Source organism: Leucopleurus acutus (assembly GCF_964270905.1).
Source record: "Leucopleurus acutus genome assembly, chromosome: 2".
NCBI lineage: Eukaryota > Metazoa > Chordata > Mammalia > Artiodactyla > Delphinidae > Leucopleurus > Leucopleurus acutus.
Genome location: NC_139143.1, coordinates 41253364 through 41270083, shown reverse-complemented (window position 1 = coordinate 41270083; position 16720 = coordinate 41253364). Strand labels below are relative to the sequence as shown.

The window sequence follows — 16720 nt, the reverse complement described above, 5'->3', positions numbered from 1 at the left end:
TAAATCATTCTAGACATGCAGTTGCTACTGTATCTGCTCTAATTCTCAAGGCCTCTAGTGGGGGTAACTCCACAACTCACTGCCTTAGCTCAATGCTAAAAATACTCTGCAAAATTTTGAGGTTTCCTTCAAGATTGGGAGCCTAAAAATGAAATACAGCAATTACTCTAATAGTTAACTGTGTGTATGTTGATTGGAGGTGGGGGGGGGATTAAAAGTTGTTGTTGTTTTTGAGTACAATAACTTCTATTTATTCTCTTCATTCCTGTCAGACCAAAGACTATATAAAGACAGAAGACAAGATTTTGCTATATACAAAGCCAATTACATACTTCCCCAATAATGACACCATGAAATGGCAAAATGAAAAATATTTAATACACAAAAAAAGCACAACAGAATCAACAGATATTAAAAGCATTACATAGTGCAAACACCGAAAAGATACAGAGCTATTAACTTAGTGGTGCTTATAAAGATTAGGCAAGAACTCATGAAAATATCTCCTTTTCTCATTTGGTGGGCTGGTCACTATTCAGTTATTTTAAATTGCCTTTTTCTTCCCATTTTATGAAACCACATTTGCTACTCCTATTAATTATGACTACCTAATCAGATATGTTATTTGGAAAATTGCATGCTTTCTGTATACCGACTGCATTTTATGCCATCTACTCAAGTGCACGTAAGACAGAATTTTTTATACCAAGACCATAGCAAGGCAGTTGTAGCTACTAGCCAAATCTACACACACACTGCTCTCAGAACCTAGAGGCAGAACTCTTCTAGACAAGGGCTCATGTCAAGCAAAGGATATCTGAGCTAGAGGCATGGGTAAAAGGAAGCAATATAGGCTCTGCTAGGCAGGCACAAAGGGGAGTTCGTGCTCAGCTTCCAGGACATGAGGTATTCTGAATATATACCCCAGAGCTTGGTCTACCCAAAGCGTAACAACTTCTAATATCTTATTCAAGGCAATTAGAGGTTCTATTGCGCTCCCACACTTAATCCCCACAACAAACTATGAGGTAGAAAGAGTAGTATGTGGACTCATTTTACAGATGAGAAAAATTGAGGCTTAAGAAGGTCAAGACTGGGACTCACCATGGTGGAATAATCTTACTCCTTATCTCTGTCCAAGAGGCACTTAACAGCTCCTAGCTATAGACTAGGAGAGAGTTCTATTCAAGAGGCTGCTTTGCCAAGTGCTGAGGAAGCCAGAAACATTTCATTCCTCCTTTAAAACATGTTCTATAACTTTCTAAAGGGGGAAAGAAAAAACCAAAGGAGACATTTTGATTCTTTATGAAAAAGGAAGTGGAAAAAATGAGGCAAACTGTAGGGAACAAAATGTATACATTGCTATATTTAAAATGGATAACCAACATGGACCTACTGTATAGCACAGGGAACTCTGCTCAGTGTTATGTGGCAGCCTGGATGGGAGGGGACTTTGAGGGAGAATGGGTACATGTATATGTATGACTGAGTCACTTTGCTGTGCACCTGAAACTATTACAACTTTGTTAATTGGCTATACTCCAATATAAAATAAAAAGTTTAAAAATAAATAAATAAAACGGATAACCAACAAAGACCTATTGTATAGCACAGGGAACTCTGCTCAATATTATATAACAACCTAAATGGGAAAAGACTTTGAAAAAGAACAGATACATGTATAACTGAATCACTTTGCTGTACACCTGAAACACATTGTTAATCACTTATACTCCAAAATAAAATAGAGTTAAAAATTAATAATAATCTTCCTGTAGGAAGAGGACAGGCTGACCTCAATTTCTAAATGCTGAGACAATAGGGGAACTAAATCCCCTGTTGCCCCATCATACACACAAATCCTCAACTACCATTGTTTTGTACTAGATGGTAGTTCTGATGTCATATCTTTCCTTCTTATGGCTAGAATCTACCACCTAACTCTGCAAGAGAAACAATCCCCAGGACTGGCTGGAAAAGAGGAACCTTATCTAAAGATACTGTAGTTACAACCACCCAAGGGGTAATACAGAAGGCCTTTGGTATAAAAGCAATATTCAGAAGTAGATAATAACTTTGAACTCCAAGAAAAAAGAGCAACAGGATGGAAGGAAGGAAGGGGAAATGTCTGACATCAAAGTACTTACTGTTTAAAAAAAAAAAAAAAAGCCTTAGGATAAGAAATTAGATGCTCTAATAAACTATTATAATAATGTCAATTTGCCAAATTACAGCAACTATTACAGCAACTATTCGAGAAAGGAGTTGCTCTGACAGCACTATTTGGCCCTTTTTAGGATCCTTGACCCATCCTGCCCCAAGAAATGAGGAGTTCTATTTGCTGTGCCATGTTCCCAGAAGACATTTAATAAAGATCCTGAATGAAGGAAAACAATCTGAAGAAACAGCATCTTGGATTTCAGATAAGCTACCAAGATATACTAACTACCTCTTTCTGCAGATACACTTCTTTCTCTAACATTTCAGTCATTCAAAAGGCTCTTGAAAGAAGTACAGTAAACCCAAGTGTAGGTTTATTATAATATGCTCTTTAACAATGCCACATTCACCAACAGTAGAATTATTTGGGATTGCACGTTCATTGCATTAAAAGATCTCAAAATGCTAATAGGACATTCTCCCATAGGAGAGAAGAGATCTGTGGCTCTTAAAGAAAGCAATGGCAAACAAGGAAAGCTCTGTCAACGAAAAGGATATCTCAAGGCCATCTGGAAAACTGTCTTCAGATTAGGTCTGGGGAGCTACTTGAACCACTACCTCAGATAATCCTCATTTCCAGTTTAGCTTTAGGGTCCTCTGTATTCCTCCTCAGCTAATCACAAATCTGGGAAATTCCAGCAAAGTAATCTCAGCATAGCGTATGGCAGTGCAAAATTTCAGACATTTGTAAACACTGTACATGTTACTTTTGGCACAGGGGAGGGCCTGCAGGTTCCTTTATCTTTGAAGTACAGATTGTAAACACAGCCAGTCCACAGACATTTTTAGCAAAAGCTTTAACAGTCTTGATAGTGTGTGTGCACACATGTACACCCATGAATGGGAGATCTGTCAAAATGAATTCTTTAGGACATGGGCCTGAATAATTTAAGCAGCTATCTGGCTAAATGGAAAACAACAGATTCACAGTATCTAAAATCATATACTTTCAGAAGTTCATATAACTCTCTGTAGGAAAAAAATCAAATAGCTGGTTAACAGGTTTCCTCCTTTCTAAAGAAAACCAAGAGGTAACACTACAATAGCTTTGTAGAACACAAGATCTTAACATTTACTAATTTCTCAGCAACTGTCAAAGGAGCCAACATTGCATCGAACTGACATTAAAAAAGTTTACAAATGATCCTGACCTCTAAAAATAAATTCTTACAAACAAAATAACGTCCCACAAAGCATTACATACATCTAAATATACATAAATTATTATTAAAACACAACTGAATATTTCAAATGCTTGGCAGTGATTCAATCTTATATTAAACAACTTCATGGCAGTTTGGAAGCTGGCCTGGCTGGACACTGACCACTGTTCAAGCCTAGGATTGGGAACCTATGATATTCCATAGATGGACTGTGAAGAAATGCTTGTAAGTTTAAAGCCTTGATCTACGATTTTTATAAAGTCTGATTTAAGTATTAAATACAGAAGCATACCAAATATTATAATTATGGTGCAAGTAAAATGAGCTAACAATAAGAGACGGAAGACATTTTTAGCTATAATCTAGAAATTCACCGCTTTTCTAAGGATTTGTCATTTCCGGTCTGAACATTTTGTCTGGGATAACATGGTCATAAATATTAATTTATATAACTAAAATAAGAAATTTGATGCTAATGTGGGATGATTTCATTAATTACAAGTCTATGGCGTGATGCAGCGGAAACTATAAACTCCACTGACACCTACTTTAACAGATCCTTTCCTCACAATTAAGATTTCAATCCAAGCATGGCTTACCTATAACTAGGAAGACCATAATAATTTAATGTCCAAAAGAAGACATTTGAGAGTGAAAGGGGAGCAACAGAGATGAACTGGATAGGATGCTGAAAAATAGGGGTAAACTGGCACTGTCTCCAGAAAACCAGAGTACATAGTCACCCTAACTACAAAATAAATGACAGTGCTTGGAAGTCAAGAGTTTCATCATCACATAGCAGTAAACTATGACGTCTTCAAATACAAACCATGTCTTGCTTATCTGTACCGCAGTGACATTGAAAAAAAGAACAAAATCAAAATCAGACCAAGAAGATGGCTTAACAATTCTTGCGGGTAAAGAATTGCTCTGATAGTTCTATTTGGCCCTTTTTAGGATCCCTGACCCATCCTACCCCAAGAAACAAGGAGTTCTACTCGCTGTGCTATGCTCCCAGATGACATTTAATAAAGATCCTGGATGACGGAAAACAATCTGCAGATGCAGCATCTTAGATTTCAGATAAGCTACCAAGAAACACTACCTACCTCTTTCTACAGATACACTTCTTTCTCTTTAATATTTCAGTCATTCAAAAGGCTCTTGATAGAAGTACAGTAAACCCAAGTGTACATTTATTGTAATACTTTCAGCTCAAATGCGCAGCTTAAGATCTTCTAAGTAAAGTACTTACTGCTAATGGGGACAGTAAAAACCCAGGTGACCCAAGGGGAAAAGAAAGTAAGTAGAGTAACGTAAGAGGATTCTGTGCTAGGCAAGGATGCACCAAATTAGCATCAAACATCTACACACAAATAAAAATTCTAAATTTTTTCTTATTTAAGTTTTCTAAAAAACTGCAACTTTATAAGGAATCAGAGGGTACAAGTGCAGATTCCAGCTCTCCCTGCTCCTTCTTTGAGTTATCACTTGCAAAAGCAATTAACTGGCAAAAATAAAACAAAATCGAGGGCTATCAAACTATTATAAAGAGAGTAATGGTGGGGGGCAATTAGGGTAGAAAATTATTTAACTTTCTAAATATTCAGAGCATTTACCATAGTCTAACAAAACACTGAACAGTCTAACAAAACACTGAACTTGAAGAACTGGTTCTACTTATTGGGGGGAAAAAACCCTTGTCCCTAATGCCCGGAGGGAGCCAGAGACCTGAGTTTCATTCCCCAAGAAGGAAAAATACTGGAGAAAAGAGTTCAGGTTCCTCTGCCATCTTTACTTGTCTTCCCAATGGGAGGAGTAACTTATCTGATTATATAAGAGAGCTTGATATTTACTGTGCCTTTTCTCTTTGGGGAGAAAGGGTTAAAAGTCTCTGTTCTCTCTGAAGTCCTATTTTGGCTGCAACTCATATTCTCCAACAATATTTTAAGGTTATTAGTTGTTCCAAATTCAATAAGCACCACCATTTAACAAATAATGAGAAGGAAGCAAGTATGGTTTAAAGGTTTACTACAAGAGACTTAGATTCTAGTAATAGCTCTATCACTAGCTGTGACTTTCAGAAGTCATTTATCCTTTCAGCCTCATGTGCAAAATAAAAGGGGTTGAGTAGATGAGTGCATCCTAATTTTAAAGTTCTATGAGTTTAACAAAACTTCTCTAGAAATTAAATGTAATGCTAAACAAAGGGATCTTGTTCTACTTCCTGCACCTTAAAACACCCTTCCTTCTAAGGCACGGCAGGGCTTCCAAAAGTGTGGTTTGTGAACTTGCGTCAGCTTCCAGAAACACTTGTTCAAATGGAAATCCCTGGCCCAGACCTCAGGGATCAAAGAGTCTGCGTGTGCACGCACTCCTGTGAGTGTATGCACGTGTGTGTGTTTCGGGCCAGGGGTTGAGATGGGCGTTTAACAAGCAACACAGGTGATTCTTATGAGCCTTAAAATTGATAATTCTAGGGCCTTGGTTTTCAAAATGACTACATTCATACTGGTACCCAGGCATACACCAAGATTTTTTCCACAGGGAACGCAGACAAGAATATCTGTAAAGAAAACAACTTAAAGATCTTCAATTTCCATATGTATTATCGTAAGATTTACGTGATCAGATAAGGCCTCTTCAGAGCTATCATTTCTCTTTAATTACTTTCCTTTTCACAACTGCTATACTGTTTTCAGAAGAAAGGCTGCCTCTCACCCATCTAAAATCTTACTATGGGGCATTGCCTCAGAATGTAAAAAACCTCAGAGGCATCAAACAAAGACAAAAAACCTCTAGCAGACTCCCAAGAGACAGGAGGAAAGAGTAAAGCAAAGAGAGCTTTGGTTAAAAACTGTGTGCCTTATCTTTTTTAGAACTGTCATTGAGAAGAGGTTGTGCCATAGATGTATATAATACATTTAACTGAATTAAATAAAGTCAAACACTTTGACTGAAAATGAAATCTGATTTGGCTGATTAGTTTTATAATGAGAATAGGCTTTGCCAGTTTATATGACCCGACTTTTTCTATAAATTCAATCAGCTAAATCTAAAGATCCAAGGTTTGGGCAAAAATATCTTGAAAGGACATCTACAATATACTGGATGATACATCCTCTGTAAGTACTTAAATTTTAAAAATTTAGAAGTCGAATTAAACATGTGCAAAAGGAAAACTAATCGAAGGTGAGAGCCATGAAATGGTGGAGGAACTGCCTGGAAAGTGGCACAAGAGAACATTCTGAGGTGACAGAAACATCCTATTAGAAGGGAACACTTTGTTTGCTAATTATACCTCAATTATTAAAGTACGCAAAATATCATATATACTTTTTCAAAATTCTTTTTGAGGTACATTAGCAAAAATGTTTGCTACCACTGTTCTAGGCACTTTACAAAAATATTGGTTCCTCTGAACAATGCAACATAAAGTGATCTACTTTATACATAAATTACTTAGTTTTTTTCATTGTTAGCTTTAATATTTTTCTAATAGCCATCTTGGATTTTGAGGCCTAAGAACATTCCCTAACAGAAAAGAAGAGTAAGGAATAAAATTAACTAAAGAAATGATTAATCTTCAAGTAATTTGCTAAATGAAAGAATGAATGTATTTCTATTTGTACTGGTAGTTGCTCCCTCCCAGATCTTCATCTTCTTTTTTTTTTTTAAATAACTTTCTTTTTTTTCCTTTTTTTAAATATTTACTTATTTATTTGGCTGCACCAGGTGGGAATCTTCGCTGTGGCATGCAGGATCTAGTTCTCCCACCAGGGATCAAACCAGGCCCCCTGCACTGGGAGCTCAGAGTCTTAACCACTGGACCACCAGGGAAGTGACAGATCCTCATCTTTGAAGACAGAATGAAGTGATTAACTTCTCTTTTAATGTTACTGGTGTCTCCAAATTGATAATCTAGTTCGAAAGAACTTATTATCAAATTCCATATAAGTTTAGAAGCAAAAATATGTCCTACAGCACAAATGTTTCCATGAATAAATGAAAGTATGAAATGGGTCACACTGAGATGCTCAATACTGACATTTTGATATATGACCAGGCCCTGTTAATATTTGTCTGCAACTCATTGATTCAGCTATGCTATAAAAACCTTAATAACCAACTGAATCTCCTTCTTGCAAATAGGACATGAAGCCCCAGCCTTCTTTAATCTTCTGGCACAATGAAAACAAGTGACAAGATGGCCTGTCCTTCCATGAATTATGTTCCCGTCTCGTGGTCTTTTCTCACATAGACTACATGGCTTCAAGAGATTCTGGCAATCCTCCATGTTTTCTGTACCTGTTCTCTGTTCATAAAGGTTATCTGATTTTTCTCCCATGCTTGATATGGTCTCTTGGCTTTCAGAACTGTGAGCCAAATCCAAGAATTCCACTGAGTTGCAGGGACCAAAAAGTTTGGAGTTTTCTTCCTTTACATATATATCTTTAGGTCTAACAACTGGAGCTGATATGGTTCTTCTGCAGTCAGGAACATCAATTCCTTCACTTTCTTGCTTTTCAGGTATGGCAGTGATATCAGACGTGGAGAGAGAATGGGTTAACTTAGAACAATCTGAATACCAATCCTTCCTCAAGGCCCAGCAACGAAAACAGTACCTCTTGCTTGGAGAGTTAAATTTCTTGCACTCAGTACACTGCCACTCATCCTACAAAGACAAGTGCAGCCAATTAATACTCACTCAGTGGAGAACATGATGCTGAGGAAAAGGGAAAGTAGGCCAAATTCTCATCATCTCACACTAAGCTAGTAAGAATCCAGACATTCCACACCAGTGGTCTAGCTTAGAACTTGAACAAAGTCTATGGCTACGTGTAAATAAGTCTTGAGAAGTTTTACAATGACAGTGACATAATTGCCATTTCAAGCCAAAATTTGATGTAGCTAATCTTTTAAAAAAAGTTAAATCATTTTAGCTTTCTATTTAGTCTGGGTAGAATTTACATTGTTTGCTTTTCCCCACTGCCTTCTTTTTAGGTCATTTTTCTTTGTATAACTTACTCTTTTATTGAGCAAGAGGCTAAAGAATGAAGAAAAGATAATACTCTTTCTTTCCTACTAATTAAGAAATGTTATAAAATTTGTCAAAAAGGAAATTAAAATGAAATTTGAAAACTACTACATTTACTCATGCTCTCTCACTGCTCTCAGGATCATAGGTAGCTAATTGTATGCCTAAATCACATTCTCTGAAAAATGAATATTCTTGTCCTTGAATGCCAAGTAATTTTTTTCCTACTTCTCCATGTTCAAATTAGGAGATACCAGAGCTCAATGAATTTCAAATGCCTTTCTTAATTCAAAGGTAGCTACCTGGAACAAGTCAAGAGTATTTAATGTGGATAATTGCCTGGCTTTGACAGGATCAATGACTTGACACATGCTGACTTGATTACTTTCAGAACGAAGGCCAAGCACTTCAAGTTTAGAAGTCGTAACTCAACTGCCTATACTGAGAGGCAGGGACACAACCATTTGTTAAACTGGGATGTTCTCCAGAGAGCCTCGGAACATTCTTGCCAGTTTAAGATCCTCAGATTTCATCTGAAATGCTATACAAATACCCAAAGGAACTTCAAAGATCTGGAATTCATAATTGATGGTTTGTCGCAGTCTAATTGGCATCACTTTTCTTTTTTAGTAGTACATAAAATAATAGGGCTTATTAAATTCCATGGCATCTCTGAATTGATGAAATATAGTCTATTTGCTTAATAGGTTTTCTGGGCCCAAGTAGCCTCAGAAGTCTGATGAAGATGGAAACACTTATCTCTGCTACTTGTATTATGGTCAAGAACACTTAATGGACCAATATATCTCACCTTATTACTTAGCTATGCACAAACAATTTGCAATGAATTACCATAATGGTTAGCAGTGGTGGGGTGTGAGCTAGGGGGAAGGATCAACACTAGAGACAACCTAAAATTTTTATATCCTTACACAGCAAAATGTAAAATCCCCTCCTTATCCTTCCCCCACCACCCTTCTTCCCACAGTGAGTTAGCTGAGGAAGTACTAAAAGGGAGATGGGGAACTAGCATGAAAAGAGAAAAGCAAGGTATACATTTGAATCTAAACCTGAGTTGCCAATTGGTGACAAATCCACACCTGTTATCTAACAGCTTAATACTCAATATTCATTTATCAGCCCCCATTAATATAAACCTGTGTAGAAGTTAAGCCATTTTCCATTTGTTTCTGTTTAAGAAAGCACTGAAAGTATTATACTTGACCAAGAATTTTAGATAGCTTATAGGCGTATCTTTGGGATTACAGAGAGGTGTTTAGTGGGAAAAGCAGTACAGGACTATTTTGAATAACTGTGTATCCACTGCATAACATCCAAAGAGTTCTGAAAGCAGGGAGAAAGGCACACAGAGAGGCATTTAAGTCATCCCTTTTCAAGGCAGGGAGAGGATTAGATCAACTCATCCCCTTCTCTTCTCAAATTCCAATAAAAATCTAACAAGATGTAAAGAAACCAATACCTCTACCTAGGAAAGGTAGATAGAAATGGGGGATATGGCATTCTTCAACACAAGTGAACTGCTGGAACATTAACATCTGAAGACGTGGGTGGTGTAAAACAGCTTTTACTAGAAACTCATACCTCAGAGGTAACTTCTATATCAGTATCATCACTTATGGACTTAGAGTCCTCAAGGTCATCATTTTTTCCCACTTCAATCACCTGAGAAAGCAAAGACATCTTATTAGCAAGGTTTACCTATTTTAGATGTCATTACCTGAGAGCAAAAAAGACAGAAGAGCTTCAGTTTAAAACTCACATTCTTCTCCCAACACTAGCACTTAAAAAGGAGACTGCTTATATATGAGACATGATTCCGTACATACCTAGTTGACATTTCAGTAGAATAAAGCACCCAGAGGGGTTACCAAATATCTTTGGCATTCAGAAGAGAGAGGGTTCCCAAATTTATGCATTTAAATAAACAATATCAGAGTATAAATTATTAAATGGGGAATTTTTTTATCTTGAGAATCTATGTAGGCATTCACAAGAATAAAACAGGATTACATGAGAAAATGGAAGTAAAAAGCACCATATAGAATGAGAAAATTAGATGTGAAGAATGAAAACAAAGTACATTTTACTTTTCATATTCAAAAGTAAAACTAGTTATGTGATACTCTTGACTGTCCTATAAAAACATGCCCATGGACCAGGAAAAAAAGTCAAGAAATGTGGGAAGTGTCTTTTAAATTTTGAAATTTAAAATTCTAAAAATTAAAATCCCAGTTTTGTGATCCAATGAATGGAATGAAACCAATTATGATACAATTATGAACCACTGTATAGCAACCTTCTCACAAAAGTTCAAGTATTTTAAGTCCCATCTCTCTCTATAGAAGTTTCCAGTGTTACCTCTGTCTTCATTCTAATAACTTGTACTCCCTCCTAATGCTACCAAAAAATAACTAGCTCAACAAAGACCAAGCATCTACCTGCCTCCCACAAACATATCAGAATACCCTTCAGGGACCCAAATTACTATGAAAAGCCTTTAAATTAAAAGAATGACTCAATTTAGGTCTGGTTTTTGCAGTATTTATTCAATGGATATTTACTGTGACTCTCATCCAAGTCAGCACTGGACCTGCTGCCCAATGCTTTTTGAGACTTGAGCATGTGCCTATATGACTCTTCATCTTGGTGTGCTTACACCATGTGTACTATGAATTCTAACTCTCTTCCTTCCTCCTATTTAAACTCTAAAATATGTAGGAAGAGCTCATCTGTTTAGTTCCATTTAGGTATAAAGCAGGTATGGAAACTACTGAGAAGTCTAAGAAATAAAGATTTTTTTTTGCCCTACAGGATTTTGTGGCCATTTAGAACTTTGCCTTGCTAGCAAAGTAAGGTCTCCAGAAGAAAAAACTCCACAATGAGAGATTAGACAAGCAGGAAAAGGGTACCTTATTGCTTCTAACAAACTAGGAGCTTTACCCATGAAGGCCTATCCTATTTTTAAGACAGGCTTGGTTAACTTAATGTAAATCTTGAAACTGGATATAGGAAAAGTATTAAAAAAAAAAGGGGGAGGATTAGAGCTTCCCTGGTGGCGCAGTGGTTGAGAGTCTGCTTGCCGATGCAAGGGACACGGGTTCGTGCCCCAGTCCGGGAAGATCCCACACGCCGCGGAGCGGCTGGGCCCGTGAGCCATGGCCGCTGGGCCTGAGCGTCTGGAGCCTGTGCTCCGCAACGGGAGAGGCCACAACAGTGAGAGGCCCGCATACGGCAAAAAAAAAAGGGGGGGGGGATTACATGAGTCATTTGTTCTGCAAAGCAGCACAGGGTCAGGTCACCAGATTTGAAAAGATTATACTATATGCATGTAAATCCAATCAATGTGAAATTTTTCCACAGCATACCTTTTTGTCTCTCACCTTCCCTACTTCTTCAATTGTTTGTTCAGGATCAGTAGCTTCAACTTTTATTCCAACACCAAACTGCTCTGATACTGACTCATTCAAAAACCACAGGTCATCTGTGGTGTCTGAAACAATGGCAGTACCTATATCCTAATATAAAGAAAACAAACATGAGTTTTTGTAGTCAGAGGTTTATTAGAGATGTTGAACCCAAGTAAATGAAGCCAAAACTCAATGTCCTCACACATCTCTAAAGAACGCCTAGCCTTTCTTCCACAGATATGTATTCATTCAACAAATATCTACTTGGCAGCTACTACGTATAAACTAATGGGTGGATATAAGAGCACCTGGCAAGGAATTTTCTATTTTAACAGTAAATCAGGCATTAACACCAGAGAAACAGCACTAAAGTGCTTAAAAGCTAAAAACTCGTAGTTGCTCAACTAAATAGAATCTATCCACTACAATCCGTTCTGAGGACCTAGAAAACTTCTATTAATTGTGACATATTCTTTCCTGTAATAGTCAATGATGTTTACCAAAGAAATATGAGAAATACTGATGATAATTCAAACCTTCTGTCTTCTTTCTGAACTTTTTTTTTATTTTGAGGTAAAGTTGGTATATAACACTTCTTTCTTAATTCTTAACTTTAAATATAACTTTCTACATTCATCAACGGACATTTTATGACATGTTTTTTCTACAATATTCATAAGAGACAACTTATTATTTTGCCATTATTATACGTCCATTCACTTACTGAACAAATACTCACTAATTGCCTATTATGTGTCAGATGCTGCCTATTGCTTCTATCTAGGCAACAGAATAGAGTGGTCAATAATACAAAAGCTCTGGACCTGTATTTCAATAGGGTCAAACAGACAACAAACACATAAACAAAATAAAATAATAGTTTTACAAAGTGAGAAGTACAATGGAGAATATAAAAGAGCAGAATGGTGATAGCCTGAATTAGGCTGTAACAGTGAAAGTAATAAAAAGTGGATAGCTAGATTTCAGGTATGTTTTAGAAAAAGCCTTGATAGCCTGAATGTGGTATATGAGAAAGAAAGAAATCAGTGATATCCCTTGATACTTGGCTGGAATAACTGGGTGGAAGGCAGACTTATGAAAAAGGAAACGCTGAATAGGAGTGTTAGTTTAAGAAGAAAATCAAGAGTTCTGTTTTGAACATGTTAAATGTCAGATCATCTAAGTGTTGAGTAGGCAGCTGGATATGGAAGCTGGGCACTGAGGAGAGAGGTCAGCACTGAAGATACAGATTTGGGCAACACGTGCATACAGATGGTACTTAAAAGTCATAGCACTGAATGGGAATTCTTAGAGGATGTAATGTATGGTTCAAGAGTAACCAAGAATGTCACTCTTTCAAAAGAAAAAAAAAGTTCCTCTTCAGATGTGAAATTCACCTGATTTGTCTGTAAATCAGTTGAGCCATTACTTCTAGGTGTATAGTTATTTCTCAAGTTTCCTAAAAACCACCAAGGCAAGCCAGCTACATCCCACTCCTCAAACCCGAGGTCCAGTCTTGACGTCTCATCTTGGGTTAAATTTGCTACCAAGTCTTCATCTACAAAAGTCAAATGAAAAGGATGGTAACTATGTACACAACACTTAAGAATCAAGACTCTCTTTATAATACTTACAATCTCTTGTGTAAGAGAGGTAAAAAGAAATTGCTCTTCCCAGTAAGAAAGAATCAGAAGTCAAATACCTGTCTCAGTGGCAGAGCCCAAATCTCCTTCCCCCCCCCCCCCAGTTTTAGGCTTCATTAGCAAGTAATGACACTAGAGATCATTCATCAAGGAATATAAACTCTGAAAGCATCCAAACAATGACATTGTTCTATCAATAAAAGGATATCTAAATGGTCATTTATTGGCAATTTAAACATCCCTACCACTGTAATAACTGAAGAATGACTTGCTCCAGTACATGATACTTGACAATGGCTTGATTCAGTGGACTGCAAATGATGATGGCATAGTGGCCCAACCCTTGAGATAGAAACAAGGTGGCACAGACCATAATGGGCAATCACAAGGTTGCCAAGGCAGTCTCACTGGTATCACATATTTTCGGACATTTCTCAACAATTCATATGTTTTAATAGGTAACAACCACTATGAAACACTGAACTCTAGGCTGTCCAAATAAATATATACATATGTCCTTTCTGGATCAATAGGCTCTTTTGGAGTTAAGATATCTAAAATCTAGAAATATTGCAAATCCAAAACATATTAAGGGCCCACATGTTCTCAATAAAAGATCTCGTGTTATACATCTAGATGATATTCAAGGGAGTTACAAACATAAGTTTGTTGCTACCACATGAAATTCTTTTCCTTCTTTCCCATGTCCAATCTTTTTCGTTGTGCTTTACTCTTTTCCTACTTTCTTACTCTCCTCTACCTCTTCCCAATGCCCTAGGCATGCCAATGGCAACCGAGGTGTTTAAATGTGCTAAGACACATACGGTTGAAAAAATGTCTGCAATAAATGGATCCCTGACAAAACAAAAGGTTACCCTCTCTACTTACAAATTATGTTGTTCTTGCCTATTAAAAGGCATACTTGTGCTCACGGAAACTTCAACTATCTTTAACTTACTCATTGCTGAAATTATGAGAAACCTAATTCCTGAGAGGGTGCCACATTAAAGTTATCTCCAACTATTCAAGCTCTATAACTTCTTGGGAAAGGAATGAAAAGAGGCCATTCTTTCCACATATAAAAATTCTGTCCTTTCTACATGTACACCTCCCTGAAAATACTAAGCTATTTCTTCTCAAAATTTACATCACAAACTTCATAGAGTCTCTTGAATTGGCTGTTCTTATATTTTAAACAGCCTTTTGAGTAGAAAATAAGCCAGCACCTGTATTTAAAGAAACAAAATTACACATTTAATACCATGCAGACTGGAATAAGCTCCAACATAACTAGATAGTCCAAAATTCAGTTTATATTCAAATGCAATTTGAAGAAGACAATCCAGCATGATAAACAGATTAAATTTTAATTTAATCATTTAAAATAATTTCAGCAGCATAATTTTCTGGGATGTTACTAGAGGTCTAACCTGCCAATTTTGCAAGTTTGAGTCAGGTACCTATACTAGAAACCATCGTGCCATAAAATATCTTTGAGGAATTTATGATTTTACATTATCTTTGCAGGAAAATTTTTAGAAAATGCTTTATAAAGTAGGGTTTGGGGAAAACTTCCAAAACGTTGATCAACTCACTTAACCTGACCATACTATATCTAATATGAATGGCAAAGATCTAATGACTACCATCCAGGGGCAAAGGAGGTACTAGGCTTCTTACGTCTCATTCTTGGCTGTGAGATATTAAGTATATTTTACCATCTTTGCAAACTTCAAAAAAATCTATGAAAATTAGCCTTTGCCTCAAGCAGACAAATAAAAATAAAAATTCTAACCAGATCAAATGTATAACAGGGATGCCAAGGTTTAAAAGGCCAAGGCAGCTGAGTTACCAGGTGGCAAACTGATAAATGTGTGGCTATCTTCTGTTAGCAGGCTAGCTAAAGGAAGGGTCTTGCTCCATCCAGTCATCACATGTTGCTAAAAAAGAACTACCACCTTCTTCAAAGTTAACAGTGGTGACTAGGGTAAAAAAAAAAAAAGGTTTTCGGAAAAGAATGAAAAATAAGTATGACATATGCCCCCACTACTCGACATACAAAGAGACAGCATTATTATTTTTTGAGTTCTCTATAACGGTCTTAATTACTGCTAGTGCTTAATATGGATAGATGCCATTTCTAAGTCACCACTGGGACTTCCCTGGTGGTCCAGTGGTTAAGAATCTGCCTTGCAGGGGTTCCCTGGTGGCGCAGTGGTTGAGAGTCCGCCTGCCGATGCAGGGGACACAGGTTTGTGCCCCGGTCCAGGAAGATCCCACATGCCGTGGAGTGGCGGGGCCCGTGAGCCATAGCCGCTGAGCCTGCGCATCCGGAGCCTGTGCTCCACAACGGGAGAGGCCACAACAGTGAGAGGCCCGCGTATTGCAAAAAAAAAAAAAGAAAGAAAGAAAAAAGCATCTGCCTTGCAATGCAGGGAATGCCGGTTCGACCCCTGGTGGGGGAACTAAGATCCCAAATGCCACAGGGCAACTAAGCCCGTGCACCGCAACTACTGAGCCCTCGTGCCACAACTACAGAGCCCACGCGCTCTGGAGCCTGCACACCACAACTACTGAACCTGCGCACTCTGGAGCTCGTGCACCACAACTAGAGCCTGCGTGCCACAACTAATAAGCTCGTGCACCACAACTAGAGAGAAGCCTGCGCACTGCAACAAAGAGCCCACATGCCGCAATGAAAGATCCCGCGTGCTGCAACTAAGACCCAATAAATAAATAAAGAAACATTAATAAAAAATAAAAGTCACCACCAAAAAATAAGAAAGAGAGAGAGAAACAGAGAGAAAAAAAGAAAGGTCTACATAGCCTTAATCCAAAACTTACCTTCTCTAGAATTTCTGCATTTACGCTGTGAGGTAGGCAGTGCGGGAATATTGCCTTCTTCAGTTCTTTTCCTGGAATTGGAACTTTCCTCTACACTTTGCTGAAAAGAAGGGAAAGGTGTCTCTCAGTGCAGTAGAAATGACTGTGACCAGGGGATGTAGCAGTTCCATTCTGGCTCACCAGTTAGTGTGCGACACAATGGGTTACGCACAAGAAAGGAAAACTCTGGAGTTCACAACAGTCATCAAATAAAGGCAACCTCTCCTCAACCCACTGTGGGGAAAAAAATCTGCACAAAAGGCCAAAATCTACTGTTTAAAACAGGTTATCAATATAAAGCCTCTAGCCTACACAAAATTAGGCTTAATTCAGAAAAAAAGAACG

General features: G+C 37.6%; 1 protein-coding gene across 8 annotated transcripts in view; it reads right to left on the bottom strand.

The window, feature by feature from the left end:
- Window positions 1-356: 356 nt before the first annotated feature.
- The window catches only part of MDM4 (MDM4 regulator of p53), a 41799-nt gene continuing 25435 nt past the window's right edge, over window positions 357-16720 (bottom strand). For 4 of the 8 annotated variants that reach the window (XM_082833756.1, XM_082833758.1, XM_082833757.1 and 1 more), the window contains 5 exons: window positions 16337-16436; window positions 13247-13407; window positions 11808-11957; window positions 10024-10104; window positions 357-8058 (listed from right to left, as the gene is read on the bottom strand). In XM_082833756.1, coding sequence (XP_082689882.1) covers window positions 7486-8058; window positions 10024-10104; window positions 11808-11957; window positions 13247-13407; window positions 16337-16436 — 1065 coding nt within the window. In that variant the 3' untranslated portion in view covers window positions 357-7485. Of the gene's footprint in view, window positions 8059-10023; window positions 10105-11807; window positions 11958-13246; window positions 13408-15872; window positions 16437-16720 lie in introns of those variants that run through there. The other 4 variants (XR_014326005.1, XR_014326006.1, XM_082833760.1 and 1 more) reach the window with 2 other exon arrangements.